Source organism: Triturus cristatus, chromosome 7 (assembly GCF_964204655.1).
Source record: "Triturus cristatus chromosome 7, aTriCri1.1, whole genome shotgun sequence".
NCBI lineage: Eukaryota > Metazoa > Chordata > Amphibia > Caudata > Salamandridae > Triturus > Triturus cristatus.
The window spans coordinates 1,686,621,369-1,686,639,089 of NC_140590.1; the positions used below are offsets into that span (position 1 = coordinate 1,686,621,369).

Here is a 17,721-nt window from a genome sequence, read left to right on the forward strand (position 1 = left end):
CTGACGGCTTCATGGCCACCACCAAGGGTGCCAACCACTCCGCGCTGTCAATGGGCTCAATGATTCCCCCTTCTTCCAGTCGGAGGAGCTCCTGTTGCACCGCCTCCCTTACCGCAATCGGGATGTTCCGTACCTTGTGCGCTACCGGCCGGGCGTTTTCTTTGAGGACGATTTTGTGGGAGAACTTCTCCAGTCTCCCAATTTTCCCGCCGAAGACCTTCGGGTGCCCGCTCCGCCATTTTTCCGCCGTCGACTCCTCTCCGTCCAGAGTCACCATCACCTGGGTGTCCCCTCCTGGGTTCAGCTGTATTCCCAACACTCCTTGGTCCATCCAGCCCAGGACTGACGGTCCCTTCTCCGCGACGTACAGCTTGCAGAGCGCACTCCGCTCCTTGAACTGGAACTTCATAGTCTTGAACCCTACCATCGGGATTGGGTCCCCTGTGTAGGTAACAGGTCGAATGTCGGGGGGTTCTAGTCGCGCGCCCCACGTGGGTCTGAACCTCTCGTTCCATACTGAACGTTGAATGATCGTGTAAGGAGATCCTGAGTCCGCCACGATGGTGATGGGTATGCCTCCTATGATCATGTCGCACTGGGGTTTGCGCGTTCTTCTCCCCTCTATGCCCAGTACCTGGTCTTCAATACACAGGACTTCTTCGTCTTCTTCACGGTCTTCTGCATCTTCCCCCTCGTCCTGTGCCACGAACTTCACCGCCTGCTGTCTTCCTTTTCTGCGGCATACCTTTTCATAATGGCCAACTAGGCCGCAGAACACACACTTGGCTCTGAACGCGGGGCACCGTTTGTCGTGCGCTGCATGGTTCGAGCTGCCGCACCTGTAGCATTTCATGGCCTCGCCTTTTCCTTGTTTCCATGTCGGTCCGGGTCTTGGTTTCCCTGTGGCCGCTCCTCTGTACTCCCCCGTCGTTTGTTTCCCCCGCGTCTGGTGGTCCGCGTCGTCTACCTTGTTGACTGTGAGTCTGGGGGCCGGTTCTCTCTTGGCTGCTTCCGCACAGCGTTTTGTTAGCTCCACTCTCTTCACTATGGCGATCACTTCGTTCAGCGTCGCATCTCCATTCGCCCATAGTTTGTCCTGTACTGACTTGCTTGTCGTGTGCATGACGATCTGGTCCTTGATGAATTCGTCCTGCAGTCCGCCATACCTGCACGTCATCGCCAGCTTCCGCAGCGCTGCCACGTAGTCATCTACGGATTCCCCCGCTTCTTGCTTCATCTGCTGGAAGTTATAGCGGTCGGTGGAGGTGCACACTGCTGGTCGATAGTGGTTGTCCAAATCTTCTATGGCGTGGGTGAACACGTCTGTGTCCCCTACAGGTCTGGTGGTTGGTGTGAGATTTTGAAACACTCGTATCCCTTCTGGTCCTAGGTTGTGTAGGAGTATCCTCTTCCTCCTGGCACTGGAGAACGCCTCCTCGTTCTCATCTTCTAGCGCTTCCAGGTAGTTTTTGAAGTACTCCCTCCAGTCTTCCCACTTCATTATGGGTTCTCCCGGGCGTGGTAGGAAAGGTATCGGCGTCGTCAGAGTCGATGACTGTGCACTCATTTTGGCGTCCACTTGCTTCCTTGGGCTACCTGGTGCGTCCGTCCCCGCTCCCCTGCTTCGGGTACCTGGGACTGCGTTCGAGCTGGCTGCTCCGTCGTCCCCTGACTCCGCCAGGATCTCCTCTGCGGTTCCGCTGTCCGCCTGCGATATCCTCTACCTCGTGGCTGGCTCCTCCGCTGCCCACGTGCCACTCCCCGGCTTCTATCTGCCTCTGCCGCGCTCTCCCGGTGTGTAGGTGTCTGCCCTTGGTCCTTCTGGTCTTCTTACCGCGTAGGGTGGTATCTCTCCTGGTGGGCTTCTTCTCTGCTGCAGGTTGGGGGGCACCTTCCACCTGTCGCACCTAGGGTTCTTCTTGTCCCAGTCTCGTCGCCACTGTAATGTTGCTGGGTGCCAGGCTGTATGTTACTTTCCCCCACAGACTCTCAGGAAACGTTCTGTATGCAAATAGAACCTTTATTACGCCTTGTAAATCACCTACAGAGAGAGCGCCGGGCAACACGCTCCGATCGCGTCTCTCGCTCGCGCGCTATACCTCGCGCATGCGCCGTAGCGTCCAAATGGCCGCTACGCACATCTACGTCACTACGTAGTGCGCGCGTCCACTAGACCGCGACACTACACAGCTGCATAAACGCGGAAGAGCAGAATATGAGCAGCTGTTGCTCACAGCATTTTTTTTGTGCAACGATATATAGCTCAAAATGCCAGTTTTCCATTTTACTTTTTCTCGCATAACTTTGCGTAATTAAGCAAACACAAATTACAGAAATTTCGCCCACCCCAAGTTAAAATGGTCTACTCAATGTGTGTGCCCGTAAAAAAGAAAAGAAAAATAGTTGCAACCAAATTGCAGAGTATCTTAATACAAAAAAAACAGGCGTTTTATGCGCGCCGCATAACAAATCACAAAATAAGCATGCACAATTACCGGAGATTCATTTAGAATTCGTGTCAACAGATAGACAGGCAGAGCAAACACAAGTACACACGTCAAGCCAAAAGAAGGGCTATTTAAAGCCAACCAGCTCATGAGGCAAAGTGCACTTGCAAACATCTTAGCTGTGCTTAAAATAACACAGCTCTGTCAATTAGTCAAAACACGAAACATCTCTGTGAAAAAAACCTCTCAAGTCAAAGTTTTACAAAAACGGAACAAGAAAGACCCAGGGGAGGTGCTATTCCATGTCTTGAAGCAGGAAGGCTCTTTAAACAAATGTGTGCTAGAATCACCTAACAAAGGGGTGGAAATGCCTCTCGGGCGTAATAAAGTAAAACTCCCATAACCCAGGCAAAGCATCTCCACCCCCTTTCTAAAAGCCACTAAGACGCAGTGTTTGATCTTATCGTATTACATACGGACGCGCAAAAGCCGTTGACTTCTTAAAAGCAGCTGACGAGGCCATGCAATTCACACACTTTGTCTATCTCTCTCTTGGTGACTTCTAGTCTGGAAAGGTTTCTCCTGAGAAAGGCTGCGGGTGGGTGAACGTTGATTAAATTCCTCGCAACTCACTGCACCACCAGGTTCACTGACACTACTTTACGGAATGTTGTCCCGCAGGCCATGTTAAAGAATGTATACGTTTGACAGACATGACGGTCTAAATACTGTGCAACATTCTGCAAGTGACCGCATCCTTCAGCAGTTAAGTTTTGGGTAGTGACACAAGATAGACTTGCGTCTGTAAACTACCAGCGTTGTATTCCTTCTAAAAAAAAGCCTGCTTTCTCACATCCACAAACGTTAGTAGACCGTCGAATGAACATCCGGCAATGGCATACAAGTGTATAAAAGACCCAAGAGAATAGATCAATGCTGATCAGACTATCTTGTCCTGCACAGCACAGGGAGAAACCAGGGAACTCTACATTTCCGGCCATAAAGTGAAAGGGCAAAACAAATAGAAGTTAGCGCAGGGAGGCAGACATATCGAACATTAGGGTGACCACAATTTCAATCCAAAAACTGGGACATGCTGTAGTAGATGCAGACGTAGAACTAGGATTTGGCAGACGTCATTAGGCTGATATTGTGGTAACAACAAGGAAACAAGCCCGGAAGTGGTGTGCGTGCTAAAAATAATTTTTTTAAAAACCAGCGAGTGGTGCGCGCGCGTGCACTGCAAAGAATTTAAGGAATGCAACAGGCACAGTGCGGGGCTGCTGCTCGCTCCCTAGGCCAGGGGAGAGAGAAGGCGGGACACCCGCCTTTGGCCAATTTCGTGCTGGCTTTCTTAGAAATAGCCAATAGCGTGTCAGCAACAAAAAAAAAAAAACACATGCACGAGCGTGGGGCCCGAGTTTGAAGTCCTTACTAGAAGCCTCACCAAGCAGCGCATGTGCGCTGGCTCAGGCAAGACCTAAAAAGCACTTGGTGTGAAGTAATCTGCCTCAAGTCGTGTGACGTCACATCATATAATGACGTCGGCAGCCCAACGGCATATGGGGCCACTAAGGGCCAGATTTATCAAAGGTTGTGGATCGCCCTTGTGCCACGCAGGAGGACGCAGAGCGGCAAAAAAACCTATATTGAAATATACCAAGTCACGCAAGGCCATCTTGCCTGGATCTGCGTGACTTGGTAAATCTGGAATAACGCAAGGCAGCGCCAAGTCGCTGACTTGCGTTGTTTTGACCGAGGGAGGCGTTCCATGGGTGGAGCTTGGGTGTTCTAGTGCATCCAGCCATGGATTTTGGCACATTCCCAGATTTATCATTGGTGGCAGATTTGGGAATGCTACACCTCCCTAGGTGAGGCATTACAAGGAGGAATATCTTCATGTATCTTTTTCCCCCTGCATTCTGCAGCACACATATAAAGCGGAAAAAGACTCGCAGGATTGTTTTTAAGCAGGAAGGTATTCATTCCTGCAGAAAAACAACCCTGCCTGCAATGCAAGTCCCCTTGCACCATAGTGCAAGGGTACTTGCATTGGCACTAGGCAGCCGAAAGTGCACCAGCGCAAGCATTCATGCCTTCTCCCTTTTCACGCACCGCAGCAAGGTGTCTTCCTGCGTTGCATGAAAAAATTATAAATATGACCCTGAATAACCACTTTAGTTTTTCAGAAATCAAACTATCGAGTCGCTCAAATAAATCTTTTTTTGGGGATGATGGATTGGTAGTCATTTCTCACATATGAATGCAAACACGTGTTCAGTCATGGATGGAACAACCGAAATATAACTGAGTTATTAATAAAGGGGCAACTAGCACATTTTCAGACACCTGTGGTCCAGGGCCGTAGACAAGTGAACAGAAGGCTCTGCGTAGGTCGTCTGCTGGACCCGGGTTCATCAATTCTACATCAGACCTATAAACGAAGTGTTGGAAAAGGAGGTTGTGGGGTCATGATGCTATAGAATTAGGCTAACTAAGATATAACACGATCACGCCTGTGTAGTGCCCAATAAAGCACACTTAGAGCATTTTACCCCCATCCGCCTCATAGCTTAGCCTCATCCCATTAAGTTCCACCTTCCTTTTCACTTGGAGGCGCAATAGCAATGCTCTACACACATCAGTATCTTAATCCAGTGGCCTCTAATTTCATCACCATAGAGACTTCTCCATGCACCGAGTCTCATGGGCATGGGATGGGCATTGAGAAATGGTATAACAGATCTCCTTAAAAATTGCACAACCATTTCACAAAACTCTCTATAAAGTTGTTCCATTTTGTATTAAAGTTGCACATTTTTGCAGGGGTAAATTTTATTTCGAGAGCAAACATATTGGACATTAATTTAGTAAAACTGTTTGCAAACCTTTTTTTTTTTTTTTTTTTTTTTACAAACAACGCTCTTGTTTTCATTCTTCTGCATGTATTTGCGTATAATAAATGAGATTTCTGGGAGCATAAAAAATTGCCACAAATTTGTACATATTCCAAAAGTGGTCAGTAATGCAAGAACATCTCACTGAATGTCCTCAGCTAACTCACCCTAACAGTAAAGGTTTTGCATCAATTAACCTCATGCACACTTTTGAACAACTTTTACTCTTGGATACAGATCTTGCCTCAGCAGCAGACTCCTCCTTTCCATAGCCATACTGTGTCACTGTACACTGGCATCCAAGGGGTTTGTGATGCAGGGGAGGAGCCTACTTTTTCATTGGACAAAATAAGCATCAAGCCTAGTTGTCCTGGAAACCAAACAATATGTCCTGGGCGTTGCAATAGAAATTCCACACCCCTGAAACATGTCAGAATGAGGCTTCTTTGCTACATATTTTAAGTAGTTGAATATAAGCAACCCATTATACATGCCACAAAAGGCTACAATGTACGGTAACCTGCAAAAAGACCCATTGTTTTGTGTAACTAAGCCAAGTATTTCAGTAAATTAACATACTTCCATAAAGGCCTCATTCTAAGCTAATAACTATTCCTTTTTCACTGGATATGTTTGAGAGGAAAGAGAGACAGGGAGACAGGCTTTCCCTGAATTCTTTAAAGAACGGTTGTATTTCTACTCGCCTGTCTTTTACGTTGCTGGTGGTTGTGGCTGCAGGAATTGTGGCATCACGATTCACCTGTAATAAGTTATTACAGTTGGTAGTGATGCCATTTCATTATTATCAGTGAGTAGCAATGATGCAGTATTACAGAAATTAGATATAGGGGTGTGTCCTGGTATTGCAGCTTCCATGTATGATAGGACCCTATTGCATAGTTGCTTATTGTGTACTGCACCCATATAAAAGTGCAGTCTAGACAAAGGTGTTTAGATCATTTTAATAATGTCTGTAACAAAAGTCTGTAATAAACAGAAAGAATTCCAAGATGATGGGAATTGGACACAGGTCTTCAACCGGTGAGTGATGTACTCTTTCGTGCGACCATGTAGAAACATTTAGCAGTTATATTAATTCGGGTTTTGGTTCTCATTTAATATGTCACAGAAAGACACATTGTACCAGTTTCATTGGTTGTCCCAGGCAGAAGGGGATATTCTAAAATGCGCATATACAGTGGGTGAAATGAGGGGTTCTACCACATGTACGTCTACCAAGGTTGCAGAAAACTGTTTTATAAAACCAATTCTTGCAGTCTTGTGAAAAGTCAATAATCTTAAAGGACATTGGTGGGGCATGGCACCCGGCAGGGCTGTCCGCTCTCCCCTTTGCTTTTTGCCATTGCAGTAGAACCATTGGCGTGCAAGGTGCGTAATGGCCTGTCTTTGCTGTTATTCGGACCCGCGGGGTTTCTCATTTTATTTCCCTCTTCGCAGACGATATAGTGCTTTACCTGCATGACTTGGGCACGAAATCTGATCGGGCACTGTGTTTCCTTACGGCCTTTGGGGAGGCCTCTGTGTGAAATGGCTGAACACCAGTCTCTTTCACTCCATGCAGATAGGGAGGAGCCCCGGGATTTGGCGACATGCGCTAGGAGCCACCGGTGGTGCAGTACCATGAGGTTCGGATTTATCGGACTCTCCCTGACCTTCTTTAGGGAAATATAGGAAAGGGGGTGATTGCAATACGTGCGGGTGTGGGATTTGGGAAGACCTTATCCCTCTCTGTGGAGGGTCGCATTGCAGGAGCTGAAATTGTAGTGTAGTCTGTATTTCTTTGCAGTGCTCCCGCTGGTCTTGATTCCATCCTTCTTGACCTCATATGAAATAAGGGGTGACGTTGAGTTGCTTTAGCTTAATTGCAGCGATCAACGACGGACAGTGGGATGAATGTCCCAGACTTATTATTTGGCAGCACAGCTGTTGTGTCGTATGGGCTGGTTTCTATGGAGGGAGGTCCTGGGGTTGCTCTGATTGCCGGAGCTCCCCAGTCTGTGACAGCTTTGGACCCTTGTCTTCAATCTTAAGCGTGTGGCCCCAATGCGCCATCATGATTTCCCCATCCTCTGAACGTGTTGGTTGAGGGTTTTTGGTCGGGGGCGACGATACAGTCCCCGTACTCTCCGCGCATTCTTCCAGGAGCTCTAGTGAATCAACTGCCCAGGGTGGAAGAGAGACGTCTACTGGACTGGGAAGCAGCGAGTTTAAACACAGTGGACGCGCTGTACGCTGATGGAGTGTTGAGCCATTTGCTGACCTGGAGTTTGATATCCTGGCGGGCAGTTTCTGCTGTATGGTACTCTGACAGCCGCTATCCACACGCTTTGGGGTAGACACGGAGTGGAGCCAGAGTAGTTGCCGCTTCATATGCGACACCACTAACACCTGCCGTCTGGTCTCAGGCTATAAACTGCGCTTCAATAGGATGTCTGTTGCCCCCTTGTGGTGCTACATGATCGTGGGGAGATGGGCCAGGTAGCCCCCTTGACAGATGGGGACTGGGCTAAAATATGGGAGGTAGTGCCTAAGATTTCCAGGAATGCTCGTTTCCGGCTATTACATTTCTACATTCGTCACTGGGCTTACCTTACACCACTGAAGGTTAGTGCTTATTTTCCACCGTCCCTGCCTGATTGCCCACACTGTCGGGTTGCTGCAGGTGATCTACTCCACATGCTCTTGGGGTGCCCTAAGTTGACTTTCTATTGACTGAAGTTGTGCCTGTTTTGGCAGAGGCTACTGACAGTGCCCCTGCTCCTATGGCCCAGTTTTGCCTCATGGGCATCTATCCTCGCCCTGCCAGACATAGTCGCCTACCGGTTCATCGACCTGGCTTTGGTGTTGGCTAAGCGTAGGATTACTATGCTTTGGAAGCTTGCTGAAGGTCCCCATCTGGAGGGCAGGCGTGTTGCATTGGGCCACGTGGGAAGGAATTACGTTGTTCTGTGAAGCGCACCATGGTAGGAGACCCATGGCGTTTGCGAGAGCATGGGACGCTATCTTGGCTGACTTTCAGGGAGGGGGGGTGAGGCTGAGACTAAGGGTGATGTTACTGACTGAGTGTTTTCCGGTCCCACTTGCATCCCTAACGCGCTACCGCCTGTGCGTCATGCATGGGTCTCAGCTGTCCTACACCGCTTCTGACCACTACACCGCCCACAACTCCTGACACCTTCATGGAGTGCTGTCTTAGCGTTGCATTGATCTATGAAATATTGGGGGGGAGTTGGTGAGGCCACCGGACGAGCGAGGGGCTGTATGATATATTTGTTTGTTTGCTTGGTGTTCGACTTGTTTCAAAAGACCTTGTGTGGTTCTTCATATTGGTCCCTGCTGAAAACTGCTCACATCGTCTTCTATGTTCTGCTCTTTATATTTCCTGCCGCATTCGTCTATGTCGTTTTCTTTAATTAAATGCCCTGGGACCTTTGCAACGAATGCTTTACTATTACCGGTCTACATTGTGTATGGATTCTGTTCTTCCTCTTACTGTACGAACAACAGTATTGATATTTTATGTTTAGAGCAAAAAAAAATATGTTTTAAAAAAAACTATAAAGCACACTGGGAAATGAGTATTTATATTTTTATGTGATTCTTTAGAACTCAATCCTACAATTTTGTAGATTAAAAGTTTTTTTTTAAAAAATGCGTGCAAGATTGAGGCAGGAATTTCTTTGATATTTGGCGAGTGCTGCTCCCCAGGTTTTACCATAGATTGGTTTATATGACAGTATACCTGCATGTATTTGCTGGGGAGCTATTTGGTTGGGGCAGTAATGAGCATATGGACTGGACATAGTTTTCTTTCGGGTGAAACTGTTTTTATGTGAAGTTTTATGGTTTTCTTGTTTAAAAATGTCATGTTGATTTGTAACTAGATGAAAACTTTTTATACAGTTATTGCAGGCTTTCATGTATGATAAGACCCTATTACATAGTTACTTTGGCATTGTGTACATACAACAATACAGTGTCGCGATCACAGAAATCTCCAGCACGCCTTCCCCGTGCAGTGCTACATCGTAGGAATGGCTTCTCACCTCGGTTTGTTCCCTTCGCAGTGGAGAAGAGGAAATCAGCCTTGTTCGGTTGGTGGATGTGGGCAGCCGGTGGCGCTTTGGCCCTCGCTCTACTGCTGGTCATCATCTGTGCTGTAGTGTGCGTAGCACGCTGCCGCCTTCTCCGGGTAAGTGTCTTCTTCTTGTTTGTTTACGTGGTATGTGCCCATGTTGGGTATCTGCCATCTAAGGCTGAACTGGTGAGTTGTCTCAGGTTATTGTCATGCACTAGAGATGCACATTGCTTGTCCTCTCATCTAGTTTTACCGTTAAGACTCTTCAGAAGTCGCTGAAGCGGACCACCTCTGTGGCCACGAACAAGGCCACTGCAATCATGCAATTCTGTGGCTGTGGTGTTTTTCACACAATTATGGGTTTGCTGCACTTGCCACACAATCCTTAACTTTCTGCACCACTTGCAGATTTTAACAAACGAAAATAATTTATTTCTAGCTGAAATGGATCAAAAGTTACTTAAATCCTACTTACCACATGTGTTGCTGGCAGAGGAAGGCCTATAGTCATTCAAAGGCAGGTCAACTTTCAGCTGTTGATTGCTGTAGTTAGATGTTAAGCTGATTAAAAGGACCTTTGCCCATTCAGTGTTAACATGTGTAAAAATTAGAAAGTAGTGAAGTACTACTGCTCCAAAAATGTGCTGCATTAGGCTGCATAATTTGCCTTTTCTTGCTGCATAATTTGGTCTTCCCTTGCTGCATAATTCCAGTAGCCTGGCTATACATCTTAAATGACCATATGGCGTGAGCGGGTGAATGAGATATAATCAAGCGAAAGAGTGAGTGAAGGCATGCTTATCGGGCATTGTGAAAAACAAGCTGCTTCTTTGTGTTGTGAGCTGTCCATTCTTTTCAATTCTCCTGAGCTGTAGGATATCTGAAAGCCCCAGAGATTCCTCGTTGTACAACAAGTAAACACGAAGACGTGTATTTCTTCTGCATTAATGTGTGCCTTTGCTCTTTCTGTTTGCTGGCAGCGGCGGGCGAGGAGAGTGGCTTGGCTGAAGAAGCAGAGGACGTGCCAGTGCAACGAGTATGTATGAACGAGGAGAAACCTATAGCAGACACCACCTCTTTCTCCCTGAAAGCAGCCGTATGTCCACTGACGTGGAAGGACACAGCTCGTTGGTCTGTGGCTGAGAATATAGAATATCGACAGGAAGGAATATTGTTACAACATTGTAGAGTAATCCATCGAAGGGTAGCAAGGATTCCCTATTCCTAATTCCACCTCTATCTTGAAGATTATATACGTACACAAATGCAAAACGGGAGAGAACTCTGTGTAGTTCCCAAGTTTAGGTGGAGAGCAGCTCCCATCAACACCAGCGACACTCTAAATTTGCTCACCTCCAATGTCTGTTTATCTAGTAAGGTTTTTAAGCATAGGATTAGCATGCCAAACTGTAATGGGACAAACTATTTTGGCATTCATACGGCATAAGGATAGGATAAGCACAGTGCCATCCACGCCGAGCTGTAAAATGGCAAACGTCTTTTACTACTACAGGCACAGTAGCACAGCTTTGGATTGGTAAAATACCACCCAAGCTTATCTGGAATGGACAAAAGTAACCCCTGCCACATGTGTCGTTATCATTACAGCTATCCAGAGAAGCTTTCCAGACACAAGGGAGCACCCTATATAAGTCAAAACAAACACCCTTTCAGGCTTAGAGTGCTGCATAAAGTATTCTAAAAAGAAGCATAGATCTCTGGGTAGTTCCCAAGTGTAAGTGGAGAGCAGCTCCTAGATAAAGGACTGTACAACACCAGCAACACTCTACATTTGCTCACCCCAAATGTCTGTTTTTCTAACTAAGTGTTTAAGCATAGGATTAGCAAAGTGCCATCCATGCCAAGCTAGAAAGGGAGACACTGTTTTTCCATTTCTACAGCAAAGTCTTTAAGCAAAGGATTAGCTGGTGCTATCTATGGCGAGCTGTAAAATGACAAAAGCCTTTCACCCCTCCAGGCGCAGTATTACAGCTTTGGATTGGTGAAATGCTATCCAAGCCAACCTGGCATGAATAAAAGCAGCCGCTGATGCTGTGATTCGCTGTCATTACAGCTCTCCAGAGCGGTTTAGCTTTGTCCAGACACAAGGGATATATAAAACCATGGTACGTATATGTAGAGTTAGCTAAAGAAAACATATAGAAACCTACCTGTCGATATTTTGTCCCTCAAAATTGCTGTAATGATATTCTCTCCTGTTGATATTTGGGTTTTGATATTCCCATTCTGCACAGTCTGTGCCCGGCCACTGTACCCCGTTGTCCAACACTAGCCACCGACTTGCAGTAGACCACCGATCTCCCTTTCGGGGTCCCTTTTATTTACTAATGCGGTCCAGTCCTGGCTATATTGTTTGTAGTAGGCCACACTTTACCCTCTGCATAAGCAGGTCCTTCATGGTTAAGGCGGTGGGCTGGCCCTGGCCGCACCACTCGCAGTAGACTACACCTTTCCCGCTGCCAAGGTACCCTCACGAGTATGGATGCGGCCTTCCCTGGCCACGCAAGGTGCCCAATACTACACATACCCATCCAACACAAAACAGAATAAGGCGTTTCAGCATCTAACGGTATCCATACCCACCTGAAGGATTGTAGCAGCAAAAACACTGGAAGTAAACCCTCCACGAGCGAGAAAGTGGGGGTCCATTTCTATCAAGACGTTTTGGAAAATGATAATATCGTGGAATGCCTGTTGGCTTTGGTGTTTCCAATTCACATGAAACACATTTCATCAATACAACTGTGTTGTGATGGTTGTACAGTTACTTATCGCAATGAACACTAGGCCAAACCATGATATATTACCTACTTTTTCAATGTGTTTATTCGATTTTATGGAAAGCAATTGCATCTTGATACAAATAATGTAGATTTAATCAAATAATGGAATTTTCCTGAAAAAATTATGAATAATAATAGGAGAAAACAAGGCAGCATTAAATATTTATATCTGATGAAGGAGCAAAGCACAAGGAACAACAATCAGCAATGCCAGTAGATATAACTTATAAATGAAAGTGTCTCTTCCGTAACTGGCAAGTTTAGGCACTCAAGTCTTCATATATGCACTCTGCCATTCATTCTTTAACACATGCATTCATTAATCTACCCTCTCACTCATTCTTCCATTCATGCATGTTCCTATTCACAATAAAAAACACACACACACAGTAAGTATATGACACATGAATTAAAAGAATAAAAGTAGAAAAAAGAAAACCTACCGTCTAAATATGGTGGGCACATGCTAGCAATAATATAAAAAGTTAAAGGTAGCAGTGGGCAGACATCTTGGAACAGAATCATTGTTTTGAAGTTACAACATGGCCGCCACATTTAAAACAAGGTCCTGCCCATCTCTGAGAAGTAAAAATGTGATACACTGTGCACAATACCTCTCCAAGAGGACCGCTCAACAAGCATCGCACTGGGCTTTCCTCTTGGAATGGTCCTGTGCACATGGCCTATCATTGTTGTACTGATCCTAGATGGCCAATATAATGTTTGTAAACATGGCGGCCACCTTGGAACAGTAAACAATGATACACTATGGATACCAGCATTCCAACGTGGCTATTCAGTTTAGAAGCAGTGGCACCTCGGAATGTGGCTCAGTGAACATGAAATGAGGGACAAGTGAGCAGCCATGTCTAGGGGGCTGCAAGTTTCTCTTCAGGGAAAAAAAACATTTTTTTTTAAATGACAAGAAAAGAAAGAGGACTTATAACAGGAGAGAATTACAAATGTAATTACTGCCCAACAAGCCGTGGAATTGAAACACACATTTCTTCAAACGGATGCACGTGTGATCAAGCAAAATTCAGTCACCTGCGGTACAAAGAGCTGATGTAGTGAGCCGTCCCATAGAGTATGGTGTAATGGGCAAAAGCAGAACTTGAATGACACTCAAACAAACCAATGGTAGAAGAGGGTATGTTTACATATTTATATATTATTTCATGATTTTTATTTATAACAAGAGCCCAAAATACACGTTTTCCGAGAAGGGTCTAGCGAGGATTACCACAGTGCAAATCGTTTACCCCAGTGTAACCCTTGCCTACTAACGAAATCCTTAAAATTCAATATAATAAAACACCGGTCTATAGGTTTTAACATAGTTTAATAACAATCTACCATTACAGACCTATTGGCTTTAGCATATGTTTTTCAAAATAAATAGATCAGGCCTACTGTCTTTGCCATGACTTTTCATTATAAACAGATCAGATCTTTGATCAAACATAACTTTTCCCTATGAATCAATCAAGCAGCCTTTGCCAATGAACCAGCCACCATAATCAGGGCCACTGGAATTATGTAATTCTGAGGCTGCAGTGTTTTCTGCATAATGGTGGATTTACCGCACTTGCTGCATAATCCATCCTTTTCTACACAATGTGTAGATTTTAACATGGCGTAGTAAGGGGGCCATTTTGCAAGCATGAAAAATGCCTCCCAGCCCCAGAGCAGTTTGGGTAGCAAAATACAGCAATAAGTAAGGTTCCGTGGGCCCCTCAGGGCTCTGGTGCCACTGCACCTTTGATAGCTGCACCCTTCTGTGTGCACGACATCCATATGTTGCCTTAACTGAAGGCATCTATACTTCTTTTTTAAGCAGGCTGAACAAACCGCTCAACCCCTGAAGCTGACAGCACTACACGAGGCCCGACGTGGAAATGGCACGAGACACCTGCTCATCTTACCTCACTTCCTGCTCAGGCACCGGATGCAGACAGCTCACGGAAGAACCCTATGCACCACGGCAGCTTTTCTAAGAGGCACCTTTTTTCTTTTTTTAAATGTTCTTTTGTATTTTTATTAAATATGAAACATGCAATATCTCCCTATATGTAGCCCAAGTCTAAAATATGTTATTAAAACAGAAGCTTAGTCATTACTGCTTTGCTCGTCATTATATATACGTAATGCCACATGTAAGCATATTGTATGCCAGGGGCGGTGGGTGAGATTTTAAAGTGGTGGGGCGCAAACGAATTAGCATACAGCACCGTAGCGAGCGAGCTTAGCGAGCGTGCCCGAACCCCAAAAGGGGGGTTTGGGGGGGTTACCCCCCCCCCCAAGAAAATTTTGAAAAAAAAGAAGAAAAATCGTGCATTTTCAAGCAAATTTGAGAAACCAGGAAGGTTAATAAAGCAATTGTGAAAGTGCAGTTATTACAATAATAGATGGCATAACATAGGTAGCTGCTTATTCAGTATTACCACAGAGCTTCATACATTCTGTCCTATTATGCTCAGGTGCTGAATTCAGACTATAAGACTCATGGAAATCTCAGCTCTAAAAGTAGAAGAAGTTGCACAGCAGTGTAATGGTTGCCAGGCTCGTTCCGCAGGAGCATCAGGAACTTGAAGAAAAGTCCACAGTCTTCCCCTACGGCCTTCCGACTCTATTAGACTCTAGAGTAACGAATGGCACGCAAGGGGAAAACAGGGAAACAAAACAAGGAAAGGCGGGGGAAGAAAAACAGTCTTACAACATACTGAATATTAGACTCTAGAGTAACGAATGGCAAGCAAGGAGAAAACAGGGAAACAAAACAAGGAAAGGCGGGGGAAGAAAAACAGTCTTACAATATACTGAATATAAAAGAGGCAGCGCAATGCGCTGTTACCGTGATTCTGGTTGAGCTGAGCTTTGTACACACACTTCACATAGGTCCACGCAAGTACCCCAAATATAAATGGTATAAAGGTTTTCGCAATTTGCCAAGGGGAAAGGTTTGATAGGCAACACAAGCAACGAATCGTTCACCCTGCGGGAGACAGGTCCGGCCAGTGAACAAAGGTGAGCAAATCTGTGTAGTCTCCAAATACAACAAACACTACAAAACTTTTAAAAACAGAGATAACAATGCATTTCTTACCTCAATCAGAATTTTTTGTATTCAACAAACAAGTAGCAGCATTCACTTTTTGTAAATGAAATCCGCACGTCTGTCTTTCAGTGTAGCAAACTTGTCAATTACTTTCATGTTGAAGTCCGGTATCTTTTGGACTAGCTTGCTCTCTACAGATAGCATCGCCAAAGCATTTAGTCTTTCCTCTAGCATGGTGTTCCTGAGGAATGTCTTTATGCGCTTTAAGGCTGAAAAACATCGTTCAGCTTCTACTGTTGTCATTGGAGTCGTAATCACAATTTTTAGTAAAGTCACTTTCTCTGTAAGTGAGTTTTCCATATGCAGTTTATGAATTGAACTCAGCAAAGTCAAGGCGCTTGTGGCCTTCCGGTACACAGGCATTCCGTAGAGTACAGTTAACTCAGTTCTCAGCTGCTCTTTTTTGAGCATAGGATATGCTTCCACAGCCTGATTCAGAGCACGCTCAGGGAAGGATTCATCATATTGTGCAAACTCTTTACTTTGCAATAAAGTTGCACTCACCAAATGTTTTGTGAATGAAAAACGTTCTTTTGCCTGCTCTGGATGCTATGGCGACAAAACATTTCTCAAGGCCCTCCCTCTGTTCAAAGATTAAGTTGACTGTACGAATGTGAAAGTTCCAACGAGTTGAGGATCCCCTTGGTACGCTTTTGTCCACAATCTCATGAAGGGCTTCTGTTCTTTTGGGGGAACGTGTGAAGAATGCTGCTATGCCTCCGATATCCTGAAAGAAAACTTGTGTCTCTCTGATCTTTGATACCGCCTGTTGCATAATAAGATTGAGTTGGTGGGCGTAACAGTGCACAAAATGAGCATTAGGGTACACATCTCGAATTAGTTTCTGTACTCCACTAAGGCTTCCACTCATTACGGACGCACCATCATAGCTTTGTGCGATAAGTTTTTGTTTTTGAGGCAGGTCCGGGAAAATTAAGTCCAGTTGACACAGTATTGCTTCAGTGATGGTTGCTGCACTAGAGTCACTTAAATGCGTGAAGCCATAAAATCTTTCCACAACGTTTCTGTCACTGTCAAGGTACCGAAACACTAACACGGACTGTGTTTGAGTGGACACATCAGTGGTGTCATCAGCCTGAATAGCCACAAAGTCTGTGTTTCGCAACTCTTGCACAATATGGCTTCTTATAATTTCGAGCATACAGTCAAGGAGTTCATTTTGTATTGTATTAGAGGTGCCCTTAAAGACTGTAGCATGTGCTAAATGTCTTTCCAAATCCTGGTCTATGGTTGACATTAAATCCACTAGGCCTCGGAAGATCCCAGGTTTTGAGGAAGTTTCTGATTTGTCATGGCCTCGCAATGCCAGTTCGAAAGCACCACAGAAACGAATGCAATCAATGATCTTGGATAGATTTTGTCTGTTCTTATCAACAGCTTCATTGTGTTTTTGAATGGATTTGCGATACGCATCATTTATCTGCTGCTCAATTGGTGCGCCTTCCCCCAACATTCCCAGTCTTGTCAGGTTTTCCAGATGATTTCTTGTGAGCGCATGCTTCTTTATTTTTTCAGCGATGTGCTTCAGGTCGACCATTCCTTGCCGTGTCCAAGAAAAGTCACCACCAAACAGCAAGCAGGGGAAGCAGAACAGAGAATTTCTTATAGGGCACCCTGTAAGCCAATCAGCTTTTGTGTACCAGGCATTTGAGAATGTACGTTTTGAAATTTTTCCTCTGTCCTGGGTAGTTTGCTGTAGGTTTATTTCAGGCTGATGAGGTCCTAATTGTTTTATCTGTAGTTTTTGTTCAAGTGGCCGTGACTGGAATGACTTTGTAATTAGCTCTTGTACTGTATTCATGATGGTGTGTTGCTGGCCTTACCAATATATATATATTAAAGAAACCTGTCAATAATCAAAGTACAACGTATAAGGTGCAGTGCAATAATATCAAATTTCAGTATAAATACATTATACATATATCTTGTGCATTATCCTAATACATCTCAAATGACTGCTAAAAATAGAGCCGTACTGCCTCCTGCCTCTCTGTGCCATAGTGGTTGCTGGAGGCACTGAAAGACACTGCTTGAGGGCCTTGAGAGTGACCACATACATACATAGCCCTAACTCCCATGTAAAAAAATATATAGCATCAGTTTCCTTACCTTTAACACTGGTGTTTGCTGGGTTGTAGCCGGGGTCGGGTGAGAGAGCAGCAAAGGAGGTTGGGGTCCTCTTGTTGTTTGCTGGAAAATTGCCCCAAAATGTGGTAATGTTTCAGGTTGTCAGGTGCTGAAAATGAAAAGATAACAATTTATTTTTGAAACAGTAGGGTAATGAAACAAAGACTGTGGGGAAAAAACATAACGCTCCAATTTTTTCCTTGCAGTT

The 17,721-nt window shown here is 45.2% G+C and overlaps 1 protein-coding gene across 2 annotated transcripts in view; it reads left to right on the forward strand.

The window, feature by feature from the left end:
• Window positions 1-14,363, forward strand: part of CD4 (CD4 molecule) — a 126,427-nt gene extending 112,064 nt beyond the window's left edge. The window contains exons 8-10 of one of the 2 annotated variants that reach the window (XM_085619838.1): window positions 9,433-9,557; window positions 10,424-10,479; window positions 14,085-14,363. In XM_085619838.1, the coding sequence (XP_085475964.1) occupies window positions 9,433-9,557; window positions 10,424-10,479; window positions 14,085-14,112 (209 nt within the window). In that variant the 3' untranslated portion in view covers window positions 14,113-14,363. The remainder of the gene's footprint in view (window positions 1-9,432; window positions 9,558-10,423; window positions 10,480-14,084) is intronic. The other variant, XM_085619839.1, reaches the window with a different exon arrangement.
• The last annotated feature ends 3,358 nt before the right edge of the window (window positions 14,364-17,721 follow it).